Source organism: Octopus bimaculoides, chromosome 16 (assembly GCF_046866305.1).
Source record: "Octopus bimaculoides isolate indiv1 chromosome 16, ASM4686630v1, whole genome shotgun sequence".
Classification (NCBI taxonomy): domain Eukaryota; kingdom Metazoa; phylum Mollusca; class Cephalopoda; order Octopoda; family Octopodidae; genus Octopus; species Octopus bimaculoides.
This window is the reverse complement of record NC_142943.1, coordinates 26,217,874-26,242,993: the sequence shown is the minus strand read 5'-3', so window position 1 is coordinate 26,242,993 and position 25,120 is coordinate 26,217,874. Positions and strand designations below refer to the sequence as shown.

Sequence of the window (25,120 nt, the reverse complement as noted above, 5' to 3'; positions counted from 1 at the left end):
GCAGACGCCCATATTGAAGTATAAATCCTCTATAGAGCAGTAGTATTCAGGAATTTATAACACCCAGACACTAAATCAACAGTAACAAACCTGATTCCTATAATGGTTCCACTGAAGCCACTTCTGAAAATATTCTGAAGATAGTTTTGGTGTTAGTCTTGACATGGCACTGATGAAATTATAATGACTGATAGAAGAGCATTTATGTGTTTGCAAGCTTTCTACAGCCATGGTATAGTCTTTGTAGAGTCCTGGATACAAGATTTGGAATATATGGTTCTTAAGATCTTCAGTAAGCATATTTCGACAGGATCCATAGTTCACGATAGTAAAATGAAGTCCAGAATCCAAAGGTAGACTGATATCTGCAGAGGTTGATGTTATACATAATCTGAATTTAGAGCTCAATGAGAAGCAGCCAGCATCTAAGAACTTTCCTTTCAAAACTGTGGAGAAAAGAAAAGATATTTCAAAATGCATCAAGACATGTAATTGATGCTAAATATTATATATATATATGTATGTAAGGATAATTTACCTATTATTTCTGCTGTTCCAACAGCATTACTGCATTCCAAAAAATATCATCAGCGTGCGTGCGTGCGTGCGTGCGTGCGTGTGTGTGTGTAAATTGTCACCATTTGATATTTTTAAATTGCATGCATGCACATCGTTTGTTTTTGATTTTGTTGACTACAGAGTATGGTAGGGTCAGTCAGGTACTGTCTGAGAAAATCAGCACCATGGTGCAATTCACTCTACCAGAAATTTGGAAACAACATGCTGTACTGCCTACATTCATGCCAGAAGCTCCAATACGGACATTTCAGACTGTTTGTGCGTCAAACTGAGGTGAGTTCAATCTGAGGACATGTACTGAGAATGATAAAAATCAAACATCCAGTCAACATCATGGTGTTTGGAGTGATCACTTGAGATGGCAACATTATGTCTCCATTCATCTTCCCACATGGCCTCAGACTCAACACAGAGCCCTACATCAAGTGTCTGAAGGCGGTAGTGCTGCCCTAGGTGAAGATGGTGGCTGTTGGAAGACCCTATGCCTGTCAACAGGACACTGCACCATGCCACACGAGCAGGAGAACCCAGTCATGGCTGTCAGACAAGTTATGCAACCACATTACCCCTAACATCTGGCTACCAAACTCCCCAGACTGCAACTCCCTTGATCATTACGTGTGTGACACAGTTGAGCAAGAGACCATCAAAACTCCTTGTTGCACAAAATATGAACTGAAGGCAAGGATTATGGCAGCATTCACCAACTTAAACAAGGAGATTGTACAGAAGAGTTGCAGGAGATTCCAAAGTCGTCTGGAAGCTGTGTTTGAAACCAATGGTGATTTTATTGAATAAATTTACTCTTTTGTATTTCAAGATAGTTTTGTGTAATTTTGGTAAATATATCTGTTAAAATGGGATGTCAGTGTTATTTTCATTTTTGTGTAAATTATACAACAATTTATTCACAACACCCTGTATGTGTGTGTGTGTATATATATACATTGCATCCGACATTATTAGGCAAATCAACTGTCTCTCAATAAATAAATGTATATTCATTCAAAACCAGTTATTTTCCCACTGACTGTTGGCAACACCTATCTGTGCACATTCTGTTAAAAGAAATCTTGTCTGTGCAGATGTCAACAAATGGTGGCCATTTTTGTGACTGGGCAACATTTTCACTGTCACAAATTATTAGGCAAGTATAATAAAAACGCTAATTGTGTCAGAACAAACATTTATTTAATTCAACAATAAATGTTTAACAAAAAAATCATTTATAAACGACTTAATGGTAAACATAATTATAGGCGCAGGAGTGGCTGTGTGGTAAGTTGCTTGGTTATCAACCACATGGTTCCGGGTTCAGTCCAACTGCGTAGGACCTTGGGCAAGTGTCTTCTACTATAGCCTCGGGCCGACCAAAGCCTTGTGAGTGGATTTGGTAGACGGAAACTGAAAGAAGCCCGTTGTATATATGTATATATATATATATATATATATATATATATATATATACGTTTGTGTGTCTGTGTTTGTCCCCCCAACATTGCTTGATGACTGATGCTGGTGTCTATGTCCCTATAACTTTGCAGTTCGGCCAACGAGACCAATAGAATAAGTACTAGGCTTACAAAGAATAAGTCCTGGGGTCGATTTACTCGACTAAAAGGCGGTGCTCCAGCATGGCCACAGTCAAATGACTGAAACAAGTAAAAGAATAATAATATGTTTGAATGAAAATAATCATGGGATTATGATGTCATACAGCTCCTAATGTTTGATGCATGATCTTCCACATGCAATAACTTCCCTTATGTGCTGATCCATTGAATTTGTCAAGGTGGAGATTTCCTCTTGTGTCATGCTTTGAGTAGCATCTACAATAGCATCCAAGAGGGCAACTTTACTTGAAAACTGCCATCCATCTTGGTAAACACGCCACTTCAGGACACTCTACAGGATCTCAATTGGGTTTAAGTCAGGGGAACAAAGTGGCCACTCCATCAAACAACCTCCACAGAAGCCTATTTGTTGCAGGTGTTCCTTAGAATTCTTTGCTGCATGAGGTGGAGTTGTATCATGCATGAAGACCAGTTTTGTATTGAATGAAAGTTTTTGCTTTTTGAACCACAGTTGGAAATTGTCCTTTAAAACGGTAACATACGTTTTCAATGCCACCTTAATGCCATCTAGGACTTTCCATGGCCTGACCATCACATCACCAACAATACCAGCCCAAAATATGACCTCACCTCTGTTGGCGTCTCAAACGATGAGGGCTGTTCTGCTGATCGATACCCAACCTTTACTCCAGCTATCTGGTCTGTCAAGGGTAGCACAGCATTCGTCAGTGAACAGAACTATTGAAAAATCTATCTTCATGTATTCTCCTGCCCATTTCAGTCTTTTCTGCTTATGAACAGACTTCAGAGGGGGCCTTGTAACAGGCTTAACATTCCTGGCTACCTGTTTCAAGAGGCGACACCTGGTAGTTTTCGATATGTCTTCCCTGCCACAAAATTTCAAGAATTCTCTACTTGTCAGGCGTGGGTTCCTCACAACTTCTCTTTACACACGTGACAAAGTACAATTTGAAGCAACCCTCAACTTATCCATACTTGACCTTGGCCAGACAGAAATAGGAAACTGCACAAATTTCTTCACTGTTCGGTGAACTCTTCCGAGTATTTTTGATATTTCTATGGTTGTTTTTTCTTTTCCAAGCTCTGACACAATGGTAGATTTCTCTTACGAGAGCTAAGATCACATTTCTGACCCATAATGATACTTAAATTGGGCACCTGCCTAATAAACTGGGACAGCAGAAATGTTGCTACTACAAGATAATGGCTGCCATTTGTCTTCGTCGGCACAGATCTGATTTATTTTAACAGAACGTGCACAAATAGATGTTACCAACAATCAGTGTAAAAACAACTGGTTCCAAATGAACATATTTATTTATTGAGAGAAGGTTGATTTGCCTAATAATGTGGGATGCAGAGAGAGAGAGAGAGAGAGAGAGAGAGAGAGAGAGAGAGAGAGAGAGAGAGTGTGTGTGTGTGTGTGTGTGTGTGTGTGTGTGTGTGTTTTCATATTATAAGTATTATTATTCGTTCATTTATTTGTTTATCTACAAAGCTTCATTCATTCCATTCTGTATGTTATAGTAAAGTTAAGAAATCCAAATGTTCAATTCTGTTCCACTTTATAACACCCATATAATATTATCATTATTATTTATTTATTTATCTAAAAAGCTTCGTCTACCCCATGCTGTATGTTATAGCAAAGTTAAGAAATCCAATTGTCCAATTCTATTTACTGTTGCTCAAATCTCAAAAAATTTCAGCTCATCATTTGTTTTGGTGCCCATTATCTTATCCAAATGTTCTGTTGTTTCCTCTACTGTAGCCCTAATTCTTCAAAATTTCACCTCTCTCTCTCTCTGTTTTGTTACCCACAATATTTTCACTCGCACATATGTTTGTATCCTTGCTTTTCCATGTTGATTGTTAATTAGTAACTTGTGCTATGTTTGTGGATATGGTACATCACTTTTAGCTAGGGAATAGGGCATCCATGGTGCTTCATCGTTCATGGTGTGCCCTTACAACCCACACCCACCCACATGTACTGGAAGTCATTTTTTCCTAGCTTATACCAGAAGTCTTTCTCCTAGCACTTTTAATGGTTATCTATACAGAATTCTCTGCCCACTTCCATCCCTATCTAGTGTCTATCTTCCAGTAAATGTAGCGATTGTTAAGCGAATAAAATGACAGTGTAAGTTGAAACCTATTTGTACTTTTACGATGTTTGCCAAACGTACAAGCAAGTTTTCTTTTCAGATACAAAATGCTATCCTCCATCCCTGTGTCTCCCTGGCCCACACCTTCCACACCCTCAGAGTTGGCACACTTAATATGGTCATATTGAAAGGTAAGTCTTGTGGGATTGTTGAGATGCTTGAACGGAGGCATGTAGACTTGTGCTGCATCCAAGAAGTAAGGTGGGAAGGAGGTTCTACTAGGTTCCTCACAGGCAAAAAGCATAGGTATAAGATTGTAGGGAAGTGGTTATACACCATTAGGTGTACTCCGCTTCCGTACATTAACTTCTTGAAGAAACAATGGAACGCAGATTCTGAACTATCAACACAACAATATTTATTACAATAAAATTCGGCAGCACTTCGCCCTTTGGTTACTGAGATGCCGTCAATGATGTTGAGTGGTTATTTGTCTAGCTCCAGAGTTGGAATGTTGGAGAGAGGTTGCTACGACGTCCAGGCCCTTCGTCGGCCAGCGAGAAAGAGTATGAATAGAGGAGCGAAAGCTTGGATATCGATGACTACGCATGCGCATGAGACTCTTCCTGTATTCCTACCGGAACTAGTCCCTGCGCATGCGTGGATAGAAACTCCGAAAATGTCGTCTGCTATAAAGGCGTCACTACAAGATTTTCTGAGTAGGGTCAGGGGTGTGACTATACTCCTTGCTGAGAAATGGGTTGATAAGGTAATCGAGGTAGTCAGAGTCTGTGATAGAATATTTAAGCTTAGAATAGTGTTGCAACATAGAACAGTGACCATTATCTCAGTCTATGCCCCTCAGCCAAGTTTACCTGATGAATAGAAAGATTGATTTTTATGACACCCTCTTGCAGACTACCTTGTCAACGAATGACAGGGACCCTCTCTTTCTGACAATTTTAATGGGTATGTTGGACAATATCTGGGTAGTTTCCATGGTGTGCATTGCAGCAACAGATTTGGTTCCCGTAATGCGGAGGGAACCAGGCTGCTGGAGTTGTAATGCAAATGATTTTATGGTCTGCAATACTAACTCCAGGTAACTTGCCAGTCATCTGTTCTTCTACTAGTCTGGTGGGCACACTAGTCAGATTGACTACATTCTTAACAGGAAATGGAAAAGATGGCTGCTTATAAATGCCAAAACATTCCCAGAAGAATGCACCCACAGCATAGGTTAGTTGTTAATGACTTTGGGATCAGGACTAAATGGCTGCCCAGAATGTGACCAGCATGGAAAAGAAAGGTCTGGAAGTTTAAGGAACCTCTAAATAGACAGAGATTTAGAGATGTGTTACTTGAAGCTTTTGACGGAAAAGAGGAGGATATACCATCATATAATGTGGAGGACAACTGGAGCTTCCGACAGGACAACCCGGTGAGGGCTAGAGAGTTAATCTAGATGAGATGCAGTTTTGTGCCAGGGAGAAGCAGCACTGATGTTATATTTCTGGTAAGGCAACTTCAAGAGAAATACCTGGCCAAAGATAAACATCTGTACTTGGCTTTTGCTGACAGGGAGAAAGCTTTCGACAGGATCCCCCCAATCCCTTATCTGGTGGTCAATGCAGAAACTAGGAATATACGAGTGATTAGTGAGAGCTGTACAAGCCATGTATAGGGATGCTGTCAGTAAGGTGAGGGTTGGCAACGAATATAGTGAAGAATTCAGGGTACAAGTAGGGGTTCACCAAGGATCAGTCCTCAGACCTGTCTTGTTCATCATAGTCCTTCAGGCAACAACAGAGGAATTTAAGACAGGCTGCCCTTGGGAGCTCCTCTATACTAATGATCTTGTTCTTATAGTTGAATTGCTTTCAGAACTAGAGAAAAAGGCTCAGGTGTGGAAGCAAGGTCTAGAATAGAAGGGCTTCAGAGTTAACCTGGCAAAATCCAAAGCCTTAGTAAGTAGGAAAGCAGACAAATCGCATATCCCTCAAGGTAGATGGCCCTGCGCGATCTGTAGAAAAGGCATAGGTAGAAAGTCCATAAGATGTACCTGGTGTAAGCTATGGACACATAAAAGGTGCAGCAATATCAGAGGAAGGATTACAGGGAAAATAGCTTTTGTGTATGGGATGTGCACAGGTACAATTAACACTAAAAATGTACAGAAAATAGATTCCATCAACTGCCAGTGGGGAAAACTAGAAGTAGTCGATAGCTTCCATTATCTAGGAGACCAAGTCAGTAGTTGGGGTGGATGCTCTGAGAGTGTAGCTGCTAAAATAAAAATAGGCTGGGCAAAATTCAGAGATCCCCTACCTCTGCTGGTAACAGAGTGAAAGGTAGACTGTATGATGCCTGTGTACAAACAGCCGTACTACATGGCAGTGAAACATGGGCTGTGACATGCATAGGCTTGTAAGAAATGAAGCAAGTATGCTTCACTGGATGTGTAATGTCAGTGTGCATACACAACAGAGTGTAAGCGTCTTGAGAGAAAAGTTGGGCATAAGAGGCATACAATGTGGTGTGCAAGTAAGACAACTGTACTGGTATGATCATGTGATGCATATGGATGAGGACAGCTATGTGAAGAAGTGTCACATTCTGATGGTGGAGGGAACTTGTGGAAGAGGTAGAGCCAAGATGACACGGGATGGGATGGTGAAGCACAATCTTCAAATGCTGACAAGTTACCAAGATCTTTGATGATATCTTGTGCTTGAGAAAACTATCAAACCAAGTGAAACCATAGTTGTGGCTGATGCCAGTATCCCATAACTGGCATGTTGAAAGCACCCTTCAAACGTTGAGCGATATACTGTGCTTGTAAAAGAGCTGTCAAGCCAAGTGAAATCATAGTTGTGGCCAATACGAGTGCCATCTGACTAGCACCTGTGCCGGTGGCATTTAAAAAGCACCATTCTAGTATTGGGTCTCATGGAGGCAGTGACAGGTGACTGAGACCTATTGTCCTTGTGTAGACCTGTCAAGGTCAAGTGACACCATAGTCGTGGCCAATAGGTATTGTGCCAGTGGCACATAAAAACTCCCACTACACTCTTGAAGTGGTTGGCATTAGGAAGGGCATCCAGTTACAGAAACCTTGCTAAATCAGATCAGAACCTGGTACAGCTGCCTGGCTTACCAGGTTTCAGTTAAACCTTCCAACACATGCCAGCATGGAAAACAGTTGTTAAATGATGATGATGATGATGATGATTATATATATATATATATATATATATCTATATATATCTATATATATCTATATATATCTATATATATATATATATATATATATATATATATATATATATATAGAGAGAGAGAGAGAGAGAGAGAGAGAGAGAGAGAGAGAGAGAGAGAGAAAGAGAGAGAGAGAGAGAGAGAGAGAGAAAGAGAAAGAGAGAGAGAAAGAGAGAGAGAGAAAGAGAGAGAGAGAGAGAAAGAGAGAGAGAGAGAAAGAGAGAGAGAGAGAGAGAAAGAGAAAGAGAGAGAATAAAAAGTTTTGAATGGTACAACAATGGACTATATACCTGTTGTAATTTAGTCATTCATAGTCTGATATGATATTTCAAAATAAAATTCCATTTTCAGATATTCTTAGATGGAGACACTGCTATAATCGGTTTTCCAACAGCTTTTCTTCTTTATTATTCTTTTTTTTTTTAAGTGTCTCAGCAGTGGTCTCACGAAGCTCCTTCCGGAATTCTTCATGAGAAGTGTGTGAGGTCCACCATATCTCAATCTCGAGTGTGCTAGTACATACGTAGTGCAGCTTCTAAGTTATGTACTATATGTACAGCTTCCTTTTTTTCTCTTCTCTTCTTTCTTTTTTCTTTGTTATAAACTACAGATGAACATATCAAAAATGAACCTACACTCATCCAGATGTAGCTAAATTATATATTGATTACCAATCTCCAGCCTGTTGTTAATTTGGGGCCCTAGTCTGCGTATGAGTATAGCTTCTTTAATTCTTAAATTACCCAAATTTCTTTCATTGGCCTCAATTGTGACTTATGCTTTTGTCGGTGTTCCAGCATCTGTCTTGATGTTTTCTGAAGGAAGAGGTTCTCGTGTTCAGATGTTCTTTGATGCGGACGTGCAACGGTCTTGTTGTGCTACCCACATAGAACTTGTTGCTGCATAAATCTGTGTCACGGATGGGACAGTTTGTTAATGTGCATTGATTGGTGTCCCTTATTCGTATCTTTGCGAGGTATCCTCTCAGAGGGGCTGGAGTGGGCTAGTTGTATGTCTAGCCTTTCTCTTCTTATGGCTCCTCAGATGGATGTAGCTATCCTCTCACTAAAATGGGATATTTTAAGGAAGCATGTGCTGCTGGGTTTTCTATGTGGTTGGCGTGTTGATTGTCTTGGGTACTTAAGCTGATTTACAATGGATCTAGGGTCCCCGTTGGTTTTCAATATATCTAGGAAGCGTGTCGTGTGGGTCATCTTGTCCTCCGTTCTGCTGCACTTGCCTTGGATAAGTGCAAGTTCATTTCTGGCGTATCCTATTTTGGCACCGAGTGGAAGTTCTGAATTGTATTGGACAAACATATCTCTACTGGCTGCTTTCCTGTAGAACTCGGTGTGGATCTCCCCTTCTTCCGTTATATTCAGTTTAAAGTCAAGTAGTGATAGCGATCCAGTGATGTCGAGATGTTCTATAGCTACATCTGGATGAGTGTAGGTTCATTTTTAATAATATGCTCATCTGTAGTTTATAACAAAAAAAAAGGAAACTGCGCATATAATGCATAACTTAGAAATAGCGCTGCAGATGTACCAGCACACACAAGATTGAGACACGGCCGACCTCATGCACTTCTCATGAAGAATTCCTGAAGGGGCTTCATGAGACCACTGCTGAGACGATTCAAAAAAAAAAGATAATAAAGAAGAAAAGCCATTGGAAAACCAATTATAGCAGTGACTCCATCTAAGAATATCTGATGAAGGAATTTTATTCCGAAATATCATATCAGACTATAGATGACTAAATTACAACTGGTATATAGCCCATTGTTTGTATTGTAGTGCATTGTTGTACCATTCAAAACTTTTTATTCTTTACAAACAATACACAATGCTTCCAGCAAACTACAATACTCTTATATATATATATATATATATATATATATATATATATAGGGAGAATTCACAAAGAAACAAAAGGCGAAGACAGGTGGTGTAGACAACAAACAGATGTATTAATTTAATGCTCGGGAAGTGAAAAAGTCTTTAACGTTTCGAGCCTACGCTCTTCCATAGAAAGGAACACTGAAAGAAACAGGGAGAGAAAATAAAGAATGTGTAGTGGCTAATATATACACACACACACACATTTATGTGTGTGTAAGTCTCTCTCTCCATACATATATATATATATATATATATATATATATATATATATCCAAGAACGTTAGAGGTTATAAATCCAACCCACTAAGGGATAATATCTATCCAATATACTGCTGGAAGAATACCCAATTATTATTACACTAGTGTTTTTTCATTGCATGACAATTACATTACCAAGTGCAATAAATGGGAGAGGATAAGAAGTTATTTTACCATTAATTTATATAGCAATAAGAAAATGGAGGGGATTAATAAGTGGTTTTCATCAACTTATAGACATTATGTCAATTTACTTGTTTATTTACTAAAAGGACAATTATAACAATATACAAACACATATGACATATCATGTCTTATATCAGTAATTATAAAAATATAACATACAGCAATAGAAATTGGGATAATATCTTACAGCTGTTTCAGTCCAGGGGTAACATACCTCATTCTACTTATATCACTCCAGTAGACTGATGTAATCAGTAGATGAAATAGAGGTACATGGATGTTTCTCTAGGCCTCCACAGAGATTTTATAAAGTACATAAGGTTAAGTTATAAATATAAAAATATAAAAACTCACATATATATGCATACTTTTACATATACACAGATATACATAAATATACATAAATACATATATGTATATTTAAATGTACATACATAAATGTCTATATATGCACACAAATGAATCAATTATTATTATTATTATTAGATGCATTACATTATACATATAAGATAAAATGTAAACAGAGGTATGAGAAAGTTATAAGGAAGTTATAAGAGGAGTAATATTGTAATTTATAAAAACAATATATCTTAAAATTTTTTTTATCTAAGAACGAAACTGTGTATACATGAGGAGGATACACATATACACACATATGCATTAATTCGTATCATTATAATTCTAACAATAATATCCAAACTTATATATTTTTACATAGAAACCTGTGAGAGGTTTATTACTCCGTTATTGTTTTGTTTATGGAGTAGTTGAAATCCTGCTGATAGTGGGGAGGGGTTATTTTTGTTGTTTAGTCCGTTAATCCAATTGGTCATCTATTGTTTTAAAATGTCTTGACTTTATGGTTGGACAACCAATAACCGATAAAATAAATTAGACAAATATATACATACATATATATATATATATATATATATATATATATATATATGTGTGTGTGTGTATCTATACACACATATGTATATATATATGTATACATACATACATATACATATACATACATACATACACACACATATATCCACATACATATATATACCTATATATAGATGGAGTGTATATAAATAACACAAAAACAAAATCAATTATTGTAAAATTTATAGGTGAATATAAATATCCATATATGCATATATATATACACGCACAGTCATACCCATATGTATGTATATATCAGAATTAAAGGCTAAAGAGATATACTAAGGGTATATAATTTTAATATAATACATATGAGAGATAAGTTATTACAAATCTATTTAACACCTATACAACATTACAAGGATATTATTTAACATAACCCCCGTAATGTTTTAGAAGAGAAAGTTTATTTTTATCCCCATAGCATTTTCACTGATCAGAGCTGTTCACTGATTGTCTTAGAGAAATATTACCATGCTGGGAGATAGGTGAAGGTTGTTAACTGGAAGAGCATCCTGGCAAAGAAAACTTTGCCTTAATGTTGTTTCATCTGACCCATTTATGCACAGAAACAAACTTCACAACAATGATCTCTCTCTCTCTCTCTCACACACACACACACACACACACACACACACACACACACACACACACACACACACACACACACACACACATTTAACTGATTAATATTGCTTTTGGCCTTCTGTTTACTCTGACATTCAAACTTGTTGAGAATAACAATTAGGATCCAGCAAGAATTGACATGTTCTCTGATATTAATGGGTTGATATCAATATTTATCTCCCCCTGTTTACTAACCAACCAACAAGGCAGGCAGGTAGGTAGGCAATCAGGCAGGTTGGGCATAGAAGAATTTTGATCCACTGAAATAAGTAAACCCAAAATAACTAAACAATATTAGCAAAACTTACCAAAATCACTATCAGGCATGTTCTGAAGAGAAAGGATGCATTCAATTGTATCATTAAGTTGAAGTTGGTCTGAATAATTGTAAAGCAGCGTACTTTTACCAATTTCCATGTTCCTCAAGAAGCGTTCACTGAGCTCATCCACCCAACTGAAAATGGATAAATGATTGAAGGTTTCTAGAATATTTTGCCATTATTTATACCCAGCCATGCAACCATATTAAAAGAGCTGGAAATATTGGACGATGCTGGATGCAGGTGTGGCTATGTGGTTAAGAAACTTGGGTTCATCTTAAGCAAGTGTCTTTTATTATAGCCCTAAGCTGACCAAAGCCTTGTGACTGGATTTTGAAGATAGAAAAGTAAAAAAGCCCATTGTGTATATGTGCATGTGTATGCATGCGTGTGCATATGTACATGCGTATGCGTGTGTGTGCACACGCGTGCGAGCATGTCTGTGTGTACACCATGTCAACATCATGTAATGGTTAAGCAAGCATCAATGTCATACAGGTGATGTCATTCATTTCCAGTTCTCCATGGAAAACATGGCTGAAATTTTAGCTTGCTTGGAAACAGATAAGGGTTAGCAACAGGGAGAACATCCAGCCAGAGAAAATCTGCCTCAACAAATTTTGTCTGACTCATGCAAGCGTGGAAAAGTGAACCTTATAAGGTGGTGGTGATGATGATGGTGTGATCATGGCTAGAATGATTTTCAATATAGACCAGCTCCATCAGGACTGACTTTGGGGCTAAACAACATTCACCATTCCTTACAAAACGGTTCCTTTATATTTTCTTTATTCCATTGTATATTCTAATACTAATGAATCAGTCCCATTGCACACACGTCACCTTATGCCTAGAAATCACTAGTTAATCTTTCATGTCTTAATACTAAATCAACATCAAAACTAACATTTATACAATGTCAGTGAGGGAATTTTGGTGTTGTTACTCAATATACTGAGAGTGGTAAGCCAGTCTTATGTCGTCCTCATGCATCATACGCCTGCAGTGCATTGATAATACAAAAGTCTTCCTGATTAAGTGCAAGTTCTCCAGCTGCTTTGCCACTCTTGATATTGTCCATCCATTGCATTGTTTGCCTGCCTCTTGATCTACTGTCCTCTACTCTCCCTTCCATGATACTGTTTTCAAAACCTCTGCTTCTTCGAATATAACCATAAAAGATGAGCTTTTGTTTTATCACAATGTTCAGGAGTTGTCATCTTTCTCCTACTTCTAACACCCATTCATTTTTCCAATTGTACTTTTAAGAGTCTCATAACATTTTCTTATACTCTCACATTTCAAATGCATTGATTATATTCTCCTCAAATTTGTTCACTGTCCATACGTCTCAACCACAAGCACGAGCTTTGTTTAACTTAGATGGGACACTTTTTCTGCTCCGAATATTATCAAAATTTCTATGAGAGTTCTTGCCATGGTTAGCCATGTCTTAATTTCTTTCTTACAGATTTGGGCTCCAAGGTACTTGTTACAATCAACCTGATCAAGCCTCTCACTTCCTAGTTTGATGCTAATAGTTACTTCCTTTTTTCCTACAGCCATGACTTTTGTTTTCTTATGATTGAGATAAAGACCATGAACATTTGCTGCCTTCTTGACTGTTTATCATTTGTTGCAGATCTGCTTCAGTCTTGGCAAGAAGAACAGTAAAGTCTGCATAACCTAAATTAGAAACATTGGTTTCAAATTTTGGCACAGGGCCAGTAGTTTAGGGGACGGGAAAGTCGATTACATTGACCCCCCCCCCCTATAATCAAGCTCAAAAGGATGAAAGACAGTATTAACCCTGAAAGGAGGAAAGGCAAAGTCGTTTTTGAAATAGCACTAAGTATTTTGCCTGGTAAGCTGACAGTTCTTCCAGCTGGTTACCTGAAAATTATGAATCAATATGTGAAAATAATGGGTGAAGAAATAATTTTGGTTTCAAATTTTGGCACAACGTCAGCAATTTCAAGAGAGGAGGTAAGTTGATTACATTGATCCCAGTGTTCAACTGGTCCTTATTTTATCAGCCCCAAAAGGATCAAAAGCAAAGTTGAACTTGACAGAATTTGAACTCAGAATTTAAAAAACAGGTGAACAGCTACTAAGCAGCTTACCTGATGTACAAACTATTCTGCCAAGTCACTGCCTTGCCCTAAATTAGAAACATTGCAAGCCATGTATTCTGATGCCATCTTCTTCCTGTATTGCTTCTCATATTATCCTCTCAGTGTAGATGTTGAACAAGCACAAAGAAAGAATACAGCCCTGATGAACACCTTTCTCACTTTTGAACTGTTCAATGCCCACATTATTTGCTTAAATGCAGGACTCTTGCTGAATGTAAAGCTACTTGATGAACTGAATGAGGCGTTTTGGAATGTTAAGATTAGACATGATGCACCACATGTGGCTATAGTTTGCTCAATGAAAGGGCTTCCTGTAGTCAATGCAGCAAAGGAAAGTTGTAAGGTTGTGTGCTTGTTTTCTTTTTTTTTTTTATTATGTATCAAAGTCATTACCATCTTAAGAAGAGGGGATTACATGTTTTAAGTCTTGAGTGTTAATATAAAGGGCAGCATTGACCCTTAAATGTAAGTGGAGATAGCTATGGCTAGAAACATCACTGCTACAGCTCCATTCAAGCAGAGCTGATTATGGACACTCAATAGCAAACTACTATCACCATAGCTGCAGCTGCAGCACAACCACCACCATCATCATCAACATTATCATCATCCCTACCATTATCATCATAATTACCATCAACTTGTTAATTCATTACAGTCACAAAAATTTGTGGCTATAATGAAAATATTTAATTAATGCTAAATTAAGACTAATTCTTCTCTCCTTGAAGAAATTTTAATTAAATAACATCATCAATACTCTGGTACTATTTCCTTGAGAAGAAGCTTCTATGTGGCCTTGTGCCTTGCTAGAAATGACAGCAAATTTCTCTAAAACCATACCCTATTACCTTAAAAAATGCCACAATGGATAAATTAGTCTTGTATGCTGTGGCAAAACAAAGATGGAGATGGCTTTGGTTTGAACATCTTTGACCAAAAATTTGCTAGATCCAAGTCAGCTAACAGGAAAACAATAACTATTGCCCTTACACTATACAGGCATTCCTCAATGCAGTTTCATCTTTCAAGTTGGACATTATTCACTAAATATTAAAATTCCTGAAAACATGTTCAAGAAAATAGAAGGTAGACCAAAAGTCACATACAATATAAGTTCAAAATGCTTTAAGTTGTCAAAGACATGCTTCAATTTTTCTAAAATTGAATAAAATAAATAAAATAATGATGAATACATATGTACTTGTCCATAATGAACAAAATTAATAATAATAATAATAATAATATTAATAATAATAAAATTAAAAACAGAAACAATTCCTATCATAGTAGGTGCCTTAGGTATAATAAAAAATATTCAGACAAATACATAACAAAACACCAGGACTTACAAATATATATAACATACAGAAAATTGCACTACTGGGCACTGCACACATCCTATGAAAAACACTTTCAATACAGTAACCATAAGAGCATCACATCAAACCACAGCACATACCCAAGGCACACAGAGCTGCGCTCGGTAGTGAAGTGAAAGCACGTTATAAAAATAAAACTACTGAACAATAATAATAATAATATTTTCTACTAAAGGCACAAGGCCTGAAATTTGTGGAGATGGGCTAAATTAATTATATTGACCCCAGTGTTCAACTGGTACTTATTTTATCAGCCCCGAAAGGATGAAAGGCAAAGTCAACCATAGTGGAATTTGAACTCAGAACCTAAAGATGGGCAAAATGCCGCTAAGCATTTTGCCCTGTGTGTTAATGATTCTGCCAGCTCACCACCTTAATAATAATAACCACAACAACAACGACAACATAAACAAAATGTTAAATGCCTGGTGTGTGACTTTTGGCTCACCTTTTATATTCTTCACCTATAAACAGGTAAAACCTAATTAGAACTCTTGTTATGTTACAAAATTGGAAATTTTCCATCTACTTACATTTGATTGAACTCTCTCTTATCAATATTGGTTTTGTTCTTCTATTTAGTCTAATGCTCCAACTGTTGTTGACCATAGCAATCGTGGTCCAACAATTTTTGATGACCATCACATTAAATATGTGGGTAACATCTCTGAATAATTAACTTCAGTGATTTTTTTTCTTACATTCAAACTTTTGCTTGTCCTGTATATTATATGTGACACACAGGACATATTTCTCCAGTCTATGTATCATATAAGATACACAAACCCAGTTTTTTTCAATCACCAGAGTAACTTGGGACTTATGAAAAGAAAACTTTATATTACACAGAATGTATGAAACCAGAGCTAACTGAAAACAAGCATGGGTATTTAGGACAAACTTATGAAAACGCCTTAGTCAGGCAAGGGGTCAATATGCTAATTTTTCATATTTGCTTGTATACAATATTATACTTAGTGATTATTTCATTACTACTTCAACTAATTCAGTTTGTATTGGGAATTTTGTTTTCCTGAGGAGATTCAATAAGAACAAAACATGACAGAGTTGTTTCTCATGTTTTCTAAAATGACTTTTACATTTGGTATTGAGCTAATGTTATGATTTCTTCAAGGTATAATTATGTCTAATTAAATATTTTAATGCTATTATGATATTATAATGCTATAATGATATTTTAATTAGATATTTTACAATGTGTAGCATAGTTTTAGAATAAGTACATGGTAATCTTGCATGTCCAAAGAGGTGACTAAAAAGATAATGACAGTAAAGTCATTCAGCTGTCAAATTGCTTCACAAAACTCATTCCACTTTTGCCAACACGTAAAAGCAGATAGATATGATGATGATCATATTGATAGCAAGTACATTAACTATGTTTACAATAACTCCATCAGGAATAAACTGATAGCTTTCAACCACAGCAGAGAATATTCCATGTACTTACTTTTGATTTAAGTCTAACTTATCAATATTGGTTTTATTCTTCTGTTTATTCTGCCACTCAAACTGTTGTTGACCAAAACAATGAGGGTCCACCAGAAACAGATAGTTGTTCTGGCATGACCACAGAATAGCTGCATTCTCTAAATTGTGAACATTCAAATCTAAAATGAGAAATAAAAGTTAGAGAATATTGATTGATTTATTGAAAAGGAAAGGAAAACACATATTCCAAGAATTTCTTCTGGGCTGGAATGATTTTCCAGGTTTAAGAAATGCCTAATTTTCTAAAATATTTAATCTATAATACTTCATGTTATGTTATTCTGATCATTTCTAAAAAGAATGAAATAGTGCTATACATGATTATCATAAACTAGAAAATGTAAGAACTCATAACAAGTAAAACAAATTAGATATGTATATTCTATGCATCATCTTCTTTATTCCTTAATTCCAAATTCAAACTTTTAATCCCACCAAATATTATGAAGGAATGATTGTCAGCCTTCTACTATCTGCTAGGTGATTCCATGTACTGAAACAGAGAAACACAAATAATAAGCTAACAAAAAAATATATATATAATAAGAATTTCTAACATTCTTATAGATTCATGTCCAGAGATTATAGGGGCAAAGTAAATGGATGTTGGGATGTTTATTCGTTTTTAAATAATTAATAGTGTAGAAGAAATAAAATAGTTCTGTTGACAATTGCTGACATCTACTCTGTACAACAAATAAGGATTTATCTCAAAATTTATAACTTTGTGCCTATTCTCAACAAAAAGCAACAAACTACAGGTCTGTTTTTTTTTTTTTTTTTTACCTGAAGCTACCTAGTATCCTTCTTTACAATTTCTGTGATTGAAAAAAGAATCACTACGTGGTGCAGAACAATGGTTCTCAGAAGGGGTCCACACGGCTCTTGGGTGGGGGGTGGGGTCTACGTAAAGTTTTGCTGTGAAAATTTATATGCAATAAATTGGTTGTACTTATACAATTCACAAAATATTTTAACAATTTTGTGTTATACAATTCCTAATAATATTTAATTATAAAAATATAATGGAACTTTTTTTAAATATTGAATGTTTATTAGGGTCTGGTAGAGTAAAATAAGAATCAAAGGGGTCCATAGGCAAAAAATGATTGAGAACCACTCATGTAGAATATAATTGTATTTATTCAGCTGATGTTCACTGCTGTTATTTTATGTTTCTTATAATAAATCAACATGGTGTGTGATTAATTGCAGTGGTGAAGCTTAAAGAAATGGCATAAAGCATTTGCCACACACACACACACACAATGTATATATATATATATATATATATATATATATATATATATATTTGTATCTGAGGAACTAGCTGTTTTTTCAGTCATGCTGTATTCAAGTGTGTTCGAGCTTAAACATATTTTATAAATGGTTTTATATTTCCTCATCAGTCCTACAATTTACATATAACATTTCCAGACCTTCATGCTTCATCACTTGAATGAAGTGGTTGGTAAAATAGCAGAAGCTTGTTCAAGAGAATGCACCATGAGCTTGAACTCAAAAGCACTCTGTAGCATCTTAATCACACAGACATGCATGTTGCCACAATGAATATGAGCACCAAGCTGACTAACAGGATTGAAAGCACATAGCTCTTGCATACCTGTCAACCATGTTACACTAGAAATCACCTGATAGTTCAAATAATTATAAGCTTATCAAATAATAACTCTTCTCAGAGTTTGAGACATTTATAAGAATTCTTCAGACTAGATTAGAATTTGAAAACACAAAGTAGACTGGATGAAAATATAAGTAAGAAACTGAATGAAAGAAGAAAGATGAAGTGAAGAAGTGAATGGAACAAAGAATACATTCACAAAACCACCTTTAGAAATCATTTCTAAAAGCACTTTAGAATTAACATTACCAAAGTTGCTTATTAAATGGTGCTCAACTGAGTAATACAGAATGTAAAATATAGTAACAATGTGTGTGTTTCAGTACATATTTATATACATGCTTATATATGTATATGTATGTGTAATAGGTTGTATGAATGTGTGCGTGTGATTGGGTGAGAGAGAGAGAGAGTGGGGAGGAAATGTGTGTGAGAAACTCTTTGTGGGTGTAAGTGTACGTATATGAAAGTATATATGTGTGTGTGCATGCATGTTTGCAGGTATGTATCTGTGTAGTAGGCTATGTGTGTGCATGTGTTTGGGATAGCATGTATGTAAAAATGAACGGCTATGCTTGTGTGTGAAAGTGTGTGTATATACATATGCATAAGTATGCATATATATGCTTATATGCATTTGTGCTTGTAGATGCTTGTATGTATGTCTGTCTATGTACTTCTGTGTGTGAATTTAAGTATGTATGTGTGCACATGAGTATATCTGTATGCAAATATGTGCATACTTGTACATGTATGTGTATCTGTACATTTCTGTTAATGTATGCATATGTGAATGTATCATGTGCATGTGTGTGTGTTTGCATGTGTGTGTATGTGTGCACATGCGTGCATGTTTGTGTGTGTGTGTATATATATTTAAGTATGTGTGCATATGTTGAAATGTATGTTTAATAATATATATTCCAAAATAAAGAGAAATTTAATCTTACCCATCTTAAGCCATTCATTAAGTTGCTGTTCTCCTGCTAAAACCTTAATCAAAGAATATAAATAACGATGGTAACCAGTCAGGCTACATGAAGATGGCCAGGGTTTCAAATCTTGAACTGGGCTGCATTGTTTTTGGAGTGATAGAAACGTTGCCATGTCTGTGGCGATGCCATTCTCTGAAATATTCCATAGAATGTAACAAAAAACTTATATCAAAACCTGCAATAACTAGTAGAAATAGTTATTGCAGATTAGCTATTATGGAACTGTGGATCTTGAAGCAGATAAGGCTATAAACAGTAGTGTGTAAATATTGGGTTAAAAACCCATTTGGATTGAAAAAGTTGAAGGCTGTCTGTGGAACTGGAACCCATATCACATGTAACCACGACAGGTGTTCTACCATTTCACCAAAGCAATCTTTGATTTATTGATTCAAGTTTACTGATTTTTGAAACTTTATTCTTACCAGAAAGAACTGTATGTCAATGATATCACAAGAGTTTATACACTTGGAGAGAACAAGAAATAATTTTTGTTTGGAATGGTAGATAAAGCATGTAACAACTGAGTTAAAAAACCTACTGGAGACAAAGGCTCAAAGACTGCTAGCCTTATGGTAGAATGCCTGTTATGTTTACAGGAGATGTGGGTTCAAGTCTCAATGGCAGCCTCTAACTTTTTAACCCAATATCTACAAGCTATCATTTATAGCCTTATCTGCTTTGAGATCCACAGTTCCAAAAAAAGATATATATACAAACACAGTGATAGACAGACAGACAGATAGATAGACAGATAGATGTGTTGTGAGGGAGAATGAGAGAGAGAGAGAGAGAGAGAGAGAGAGAGAGAGAGAGAGAGAGAGAAAGAGAGAGAGAGATAATAAAACAAGTAAAAATATGCATAAAGAATCATAGAAAATACCTAATTGTCCAAATTCTTGCTTTTGTTTATTTTGCATATCCCCTGTCTGTTGTAATTGATGCTGATGATGCTGTGACTGCTGGTTCATATCCACATATGCATTTCTCATTCTATTACCAAACACTTCCGATGGAATTGATTTTTCATTAGGAATATCAGGTTCTGATAATGTCACAGTTTCTTCATTTATTCTCTTGGAATTTATATTCTCATCACTAAATTTTTCATCTTGATCTTCCTCTTCTATTTCATCCTCTTCCTCTTCTGGAATGGTGTACTAAAGTAATAAAAGTTGGCTGAATTTTATACAAATATTAGTTAATATATAGTTATATTAGCTGTTTGTAGGCTAGCAAGTACCTACAAACAATCAACTATTTCATATACGGTGCTGGTGAAGAGCAGTTATTTTTCTAGTTTACTGTGCTATCTGTCAATGTATCCTACCTATTTGTTTCTTACATATTTATTTAGTTATTTATTTTTCAATATCTTTATCCATTTGTCTATGTCTACCTATCTTGTATACTTCTATTTTTTTGTTTTTCTTCTGACTCATCTATCCTTCTAGGTGGCTATCTACATACTTTATGTATGTACTTGAAACAACAGAATCTGCAATTTTCATCCTGGAAAATATCACTTTATGGACATATTGTGTTAATAAATACAATGTATGTCAGAGCTAGAATGAAATTGCCCCAGAATTTATGTCGCATTGACAGAGTTTTTACTATAGAGCTACTTTCATTGCATAATTTGAATTTATGTTGCTTATGCAACACTGTGGCAAACCAGTGAATAATTTATACACAATCTGTATATATTTCAGACAGGCAGATTTGATTTGGTTTCAAAAGTGACATGAGTACAAAACATTTTGAAGGTGCAACACTAGAGAAATACAAACTGTTACTCTCACAATCACTTCTGGAGTGGTTTCATTTCACCTAGCCCTGAAGAATATCATGTTAAAATATATCATCATCAACATTCAATATCTGTCTTCCATGCTGGCATTGGTTGGACGGTTTGGCAGGAGTTAGCAGACCAGAAGATTGCATGTGACTTTACTGTCTATTTTGGCATGGTTTTTATGGTTGAATGCCCTTCCTAATACTAACCACTTTATAGAGTGGACAACATGTTTTTAAAAGGATTCTTCCAGGAGGAAAACCATAGCTTCTTGTGTTTCAAATATGCATATATACTAAGTATGTTGTATAGATTGATTTTTTTTACTATAGACTTACTTCCATTGTATAATTCAGATTTAAGCAATATAACTTTAGTTTGTGCATATGAATGTGTGTATAAATGTGAATATACATATGATGTATAATTGTTAGACTTACAGGTATTGTGCCAACTGGAATTTCATGCTTCAATTTCATTTCATTTTTCTCATTATATGTTTGACTATTTTCAGACTCAACTGACCATTCAACGGTGTAGCCTGTTTTAGAAAAATTGAGTTATTGTTTAAAGTCAGCAAAAACTCTAATTATTATTGTTATTGTTGCTGATATCATCATCATCATTGGTCCTCAATCTGCATGCATATGTATTTATTTTGCTCTGCAGCTAAATCATATTTACAGCATTAACATATGAACTTTTTTCTGGAGTGTTAGCTAAAAAGGATTATAATACTCTGAAGAAAACCCGCTCTCAATACCTGGGAGTAGACATTTAAAAATATTTGTTTTTATTGACTTTTCCTTATTTATTTACGTGCACAACAACTTCATTCTACCAAACAGAGTCTGAACTCAGAATGTAATGGCACACAAATAAATATAGCAGGGCATTTAATCCCTCACTGCACTGTTGCAGTCACTTGTGACTCTTCAAAGATAATAATAATCCTTTCTACTAAAGGCACAAGGCCTGAAATTTGTGAGGAGGAGACTATCAATTTCATTGACCCCAGTGTTTCACAAGTACTTATTTTACTGACCCCGAATGGATGAAAGGCAAAGTCAACTTCAGCAGAATTTGAACTCAAAACATAGCAGCAGACAAAATACCCCTAAGCATTTTGCCTGGCATGCTAATGATTCTGCTAGCTTGCTGCCTTAATAATAATAATAATGATAATAATAATAATAATAACAATAATAGCATCGTCAACAATAATAATAATAGTTACTACAGACCTTTGCAATGATCAATTTTATCATAAAAGAGATGGATTCCACTGTTAACTAGCAAGTTTTTCCATATTAATGTCAGTGCAAGTTGGCGTAAACGATGATGAAGTGGTCCTAAGTAACTTGTAAGACCAGCTGCTATTGCAGTTATTCCTGTAATCCCTTCAACTCGGTGCTCAAATACATTGATGGCATTTTCCAGCTTGTTTTTCTCATCCTTCAGAATCTAGGGAATATATCAAGGTTAAGATTAATTCTATTTCAGAATATACTTTTAGCTTGGCTCTAGAACTATCTGTGGGGTTATAACCCTTAGAGAAAAACATGCGAATTATGACAACTGAAAGATTATGATTTCAGCTTAATAGAGTCATATTCAGTTTTTGTACAGCTAGAACTATATAAGCTCACATAGTTTGAGTATATATTATAGTTTAGAGATGTCATTTACATGATAAACAATAAGGGAAATGTTTGTTAACATTTCTAATGCATAAAACATAAAAAATCTGAAGTAGCATAAAATATGCAGTAAAAAAAAAAAAAAACACTGGTTAATTAATTACAAATTTTTCTCTTCTTTTATTATGCAGGAAACAACTCTAGATGATGTATAAATCATGAGTAGCAAATGTAATGAATTCTAAATTAGAAATACCATCAGACAAGTAACCATAAACAAAAACTCTTTGCTAATGCTCCTTCTGCCAAAAAAAAAAAAAAAAAAAAAAAAAAAAAAAACACAGCTGGAAATGTCATACCCAAGATAGTCAAGTTTCCATTGAAGCTACAGAATGAAACATTGGGAACTCAAGAATAAAGGAAGCCATCTTAATTAGCAAGACCAACCCACAAATCAACAACAGAACCAAAGTGCATGTAACAGATTGACTACTATAACAATACAAAGTAACTCCTCAAATATGCACACTATAAAACAGAAAAGTCAGCTCACAATACCATTTTCCCAAGGATTTGCTGATGATGGGGACCCAATGCTGAAAAATTGATATACAAGGTAAAAATACAAACCATTGAGCTGTATTATGTCTTACAACTTGCATTGTTTTGGCTTTATAAAAACATATACAGACATTTATATGAAACAATGCTCTATGCAATCTATGCAACTCTAGGCATACTTCTACTTTATTTGGGTCTCATTAAGTATTACATAAATTCAGTATAAATTGTTAAATTGTAGTAAATGAAGCATCACTACATAAGAATACAGAAGTACACATTTGTCAATGTATAAAACTAGAATTTGGTAAAAATGAAGTAATTTTGAGAAGCCATTTACACAATAAACAGTAGGTAAGTAGCTGTCAGCATATTTAATGGATAAGCCATAAAGATATCAATAAAATATATGGTTCATTAAAACAACAAAAACTATATGGTAGAAAGACTAGAAATATATTTATATAATCTTTACTCTTTTACTAGTTTCAGTCATTTGACTGCGGCCATGCTGCAGCACTGCATTTAGTCGAGCAAATCGACCCCAGGACTTATTCTTTGTAAGCCTAGTACTTATTCTATCAGTCTCAGCATCGGTTGTCAAGCGATGGTGGGGAGACAAACACAGACACACAAACATACATACACATATATATATATATATATATATATACATATATACGACATGCTTTTTCCGGTTTCTGTCTACCAAATCCACTCACAAGGCTTTGGTCGGCCAGAGGCGATAGTAAAAGACACTTGCCCAAAGTGCCACACAATGGGACTGAACCCGGAACCATGTGGTTGGTAAGCAAGCTACTTACCACACAGCCACTCCTGCGCCTATATATATAAAATGTGTTATATTATGTTAAATGTAGAGATGTGTTTGTGTGTGCATGTGTGTCTATGATTACACATGCATTATATATATATATATATATATATATATATATATACATATACAGTATATAAGTATGCATGTGCATACACACACACACATATATATATATATATATATACAGTATATAAGTATGTATGTGCATATATATATATATATATATATATATATATATATATAGTATATAAGTATGTGCATACATATATATATGTATGCATATACATGCATACATACTTACATATACATATATGTGTGTGTGTACGTGTATACATGTCCATATATATATGCATGTATCAGGCATGGCTCTGTGGTAAGAAGTTTGTTTCCTAACGACATGGTTCCAGTTGCAGTCCCACTGCATCGCCCCTTGAATAGGTGTCTTCCACTATAGCCTCAAGCTGATTAAAGTCTTGTGAGTGAAACTAGTAGACAGAAACTGAAAGAAACCTACCTTTTATATATCATCATCATCATCATCGTCGTTTAACGTCCGCTTTCCATGCTAGCATGGGTTGGACGATTTGACTGAGGACTGGTGAAACCAGATGGCAACACCAGGCTCCAATCTAATTTGGCAGAGTTTCTACAGCTGGATGCCTTTCCTAATGCCAACCACTCAGAGAGTGTAGTGGGTGCTTTTACATGTCACCCGCACGAAAACGGCCACGCTCGAAATGGTGTCTTTTATGTGCCACCCGCACAAGCCAGTCCAGGGGCACTGGCAACGATCTCACTCGAAAATCCTACGGGAGCCAGTCAGGCGGTACTGGCAACGGCCATGCTCAA

At 35.7% G+C, this 25,120-nt stretch overlaps 1 protein-coding gene across 1 annotated transcript in view; it reads right to left on the bottom strand.

Annotated features, from left to right (window-relative positions):
- LOC106883723 (dynein beta chain, ciliary) overlaps positions 1 to 25,120 on the bottom strand; it is a 362,109-nt gene that overhangs the window by 44,368 nt on the left and 292,621 nt on the right. The window contains exons 73-79 of the mRNA XM_089364269.1: positions 22,477 to 22,696; positions 21,673 to 21,773; positions 20,318 to 20,594; positions 19,390 to 19,566; positions 16,757 to 16,916; positions 11,757 to 11,902; positions 91 to 446 (exon numbers count right to left, since the gene is read on the bottom strand). Of these exons, the coding sequence (XP_089220395.1) occupies positions 91 to 446; positions 11,757 to 11,902; positions 16,757 to 16,916; positions 19,390 to 19,566; positions 20,318 to 20,594; positions 21,673 to 21,773; positions 22,477 to 22,696 (1,437 nt within the window). The remainder of the gene's footprint in view (positions 1 to 90; positions 447 to 11,756; positions 11,903 to 16,756; positions 16,917 to 19,389; positions 19,567 to 20,317; positions 20,595 to 21,672; positions 21,774 to 22,476; positions 22,697 to 25,120) is intronic.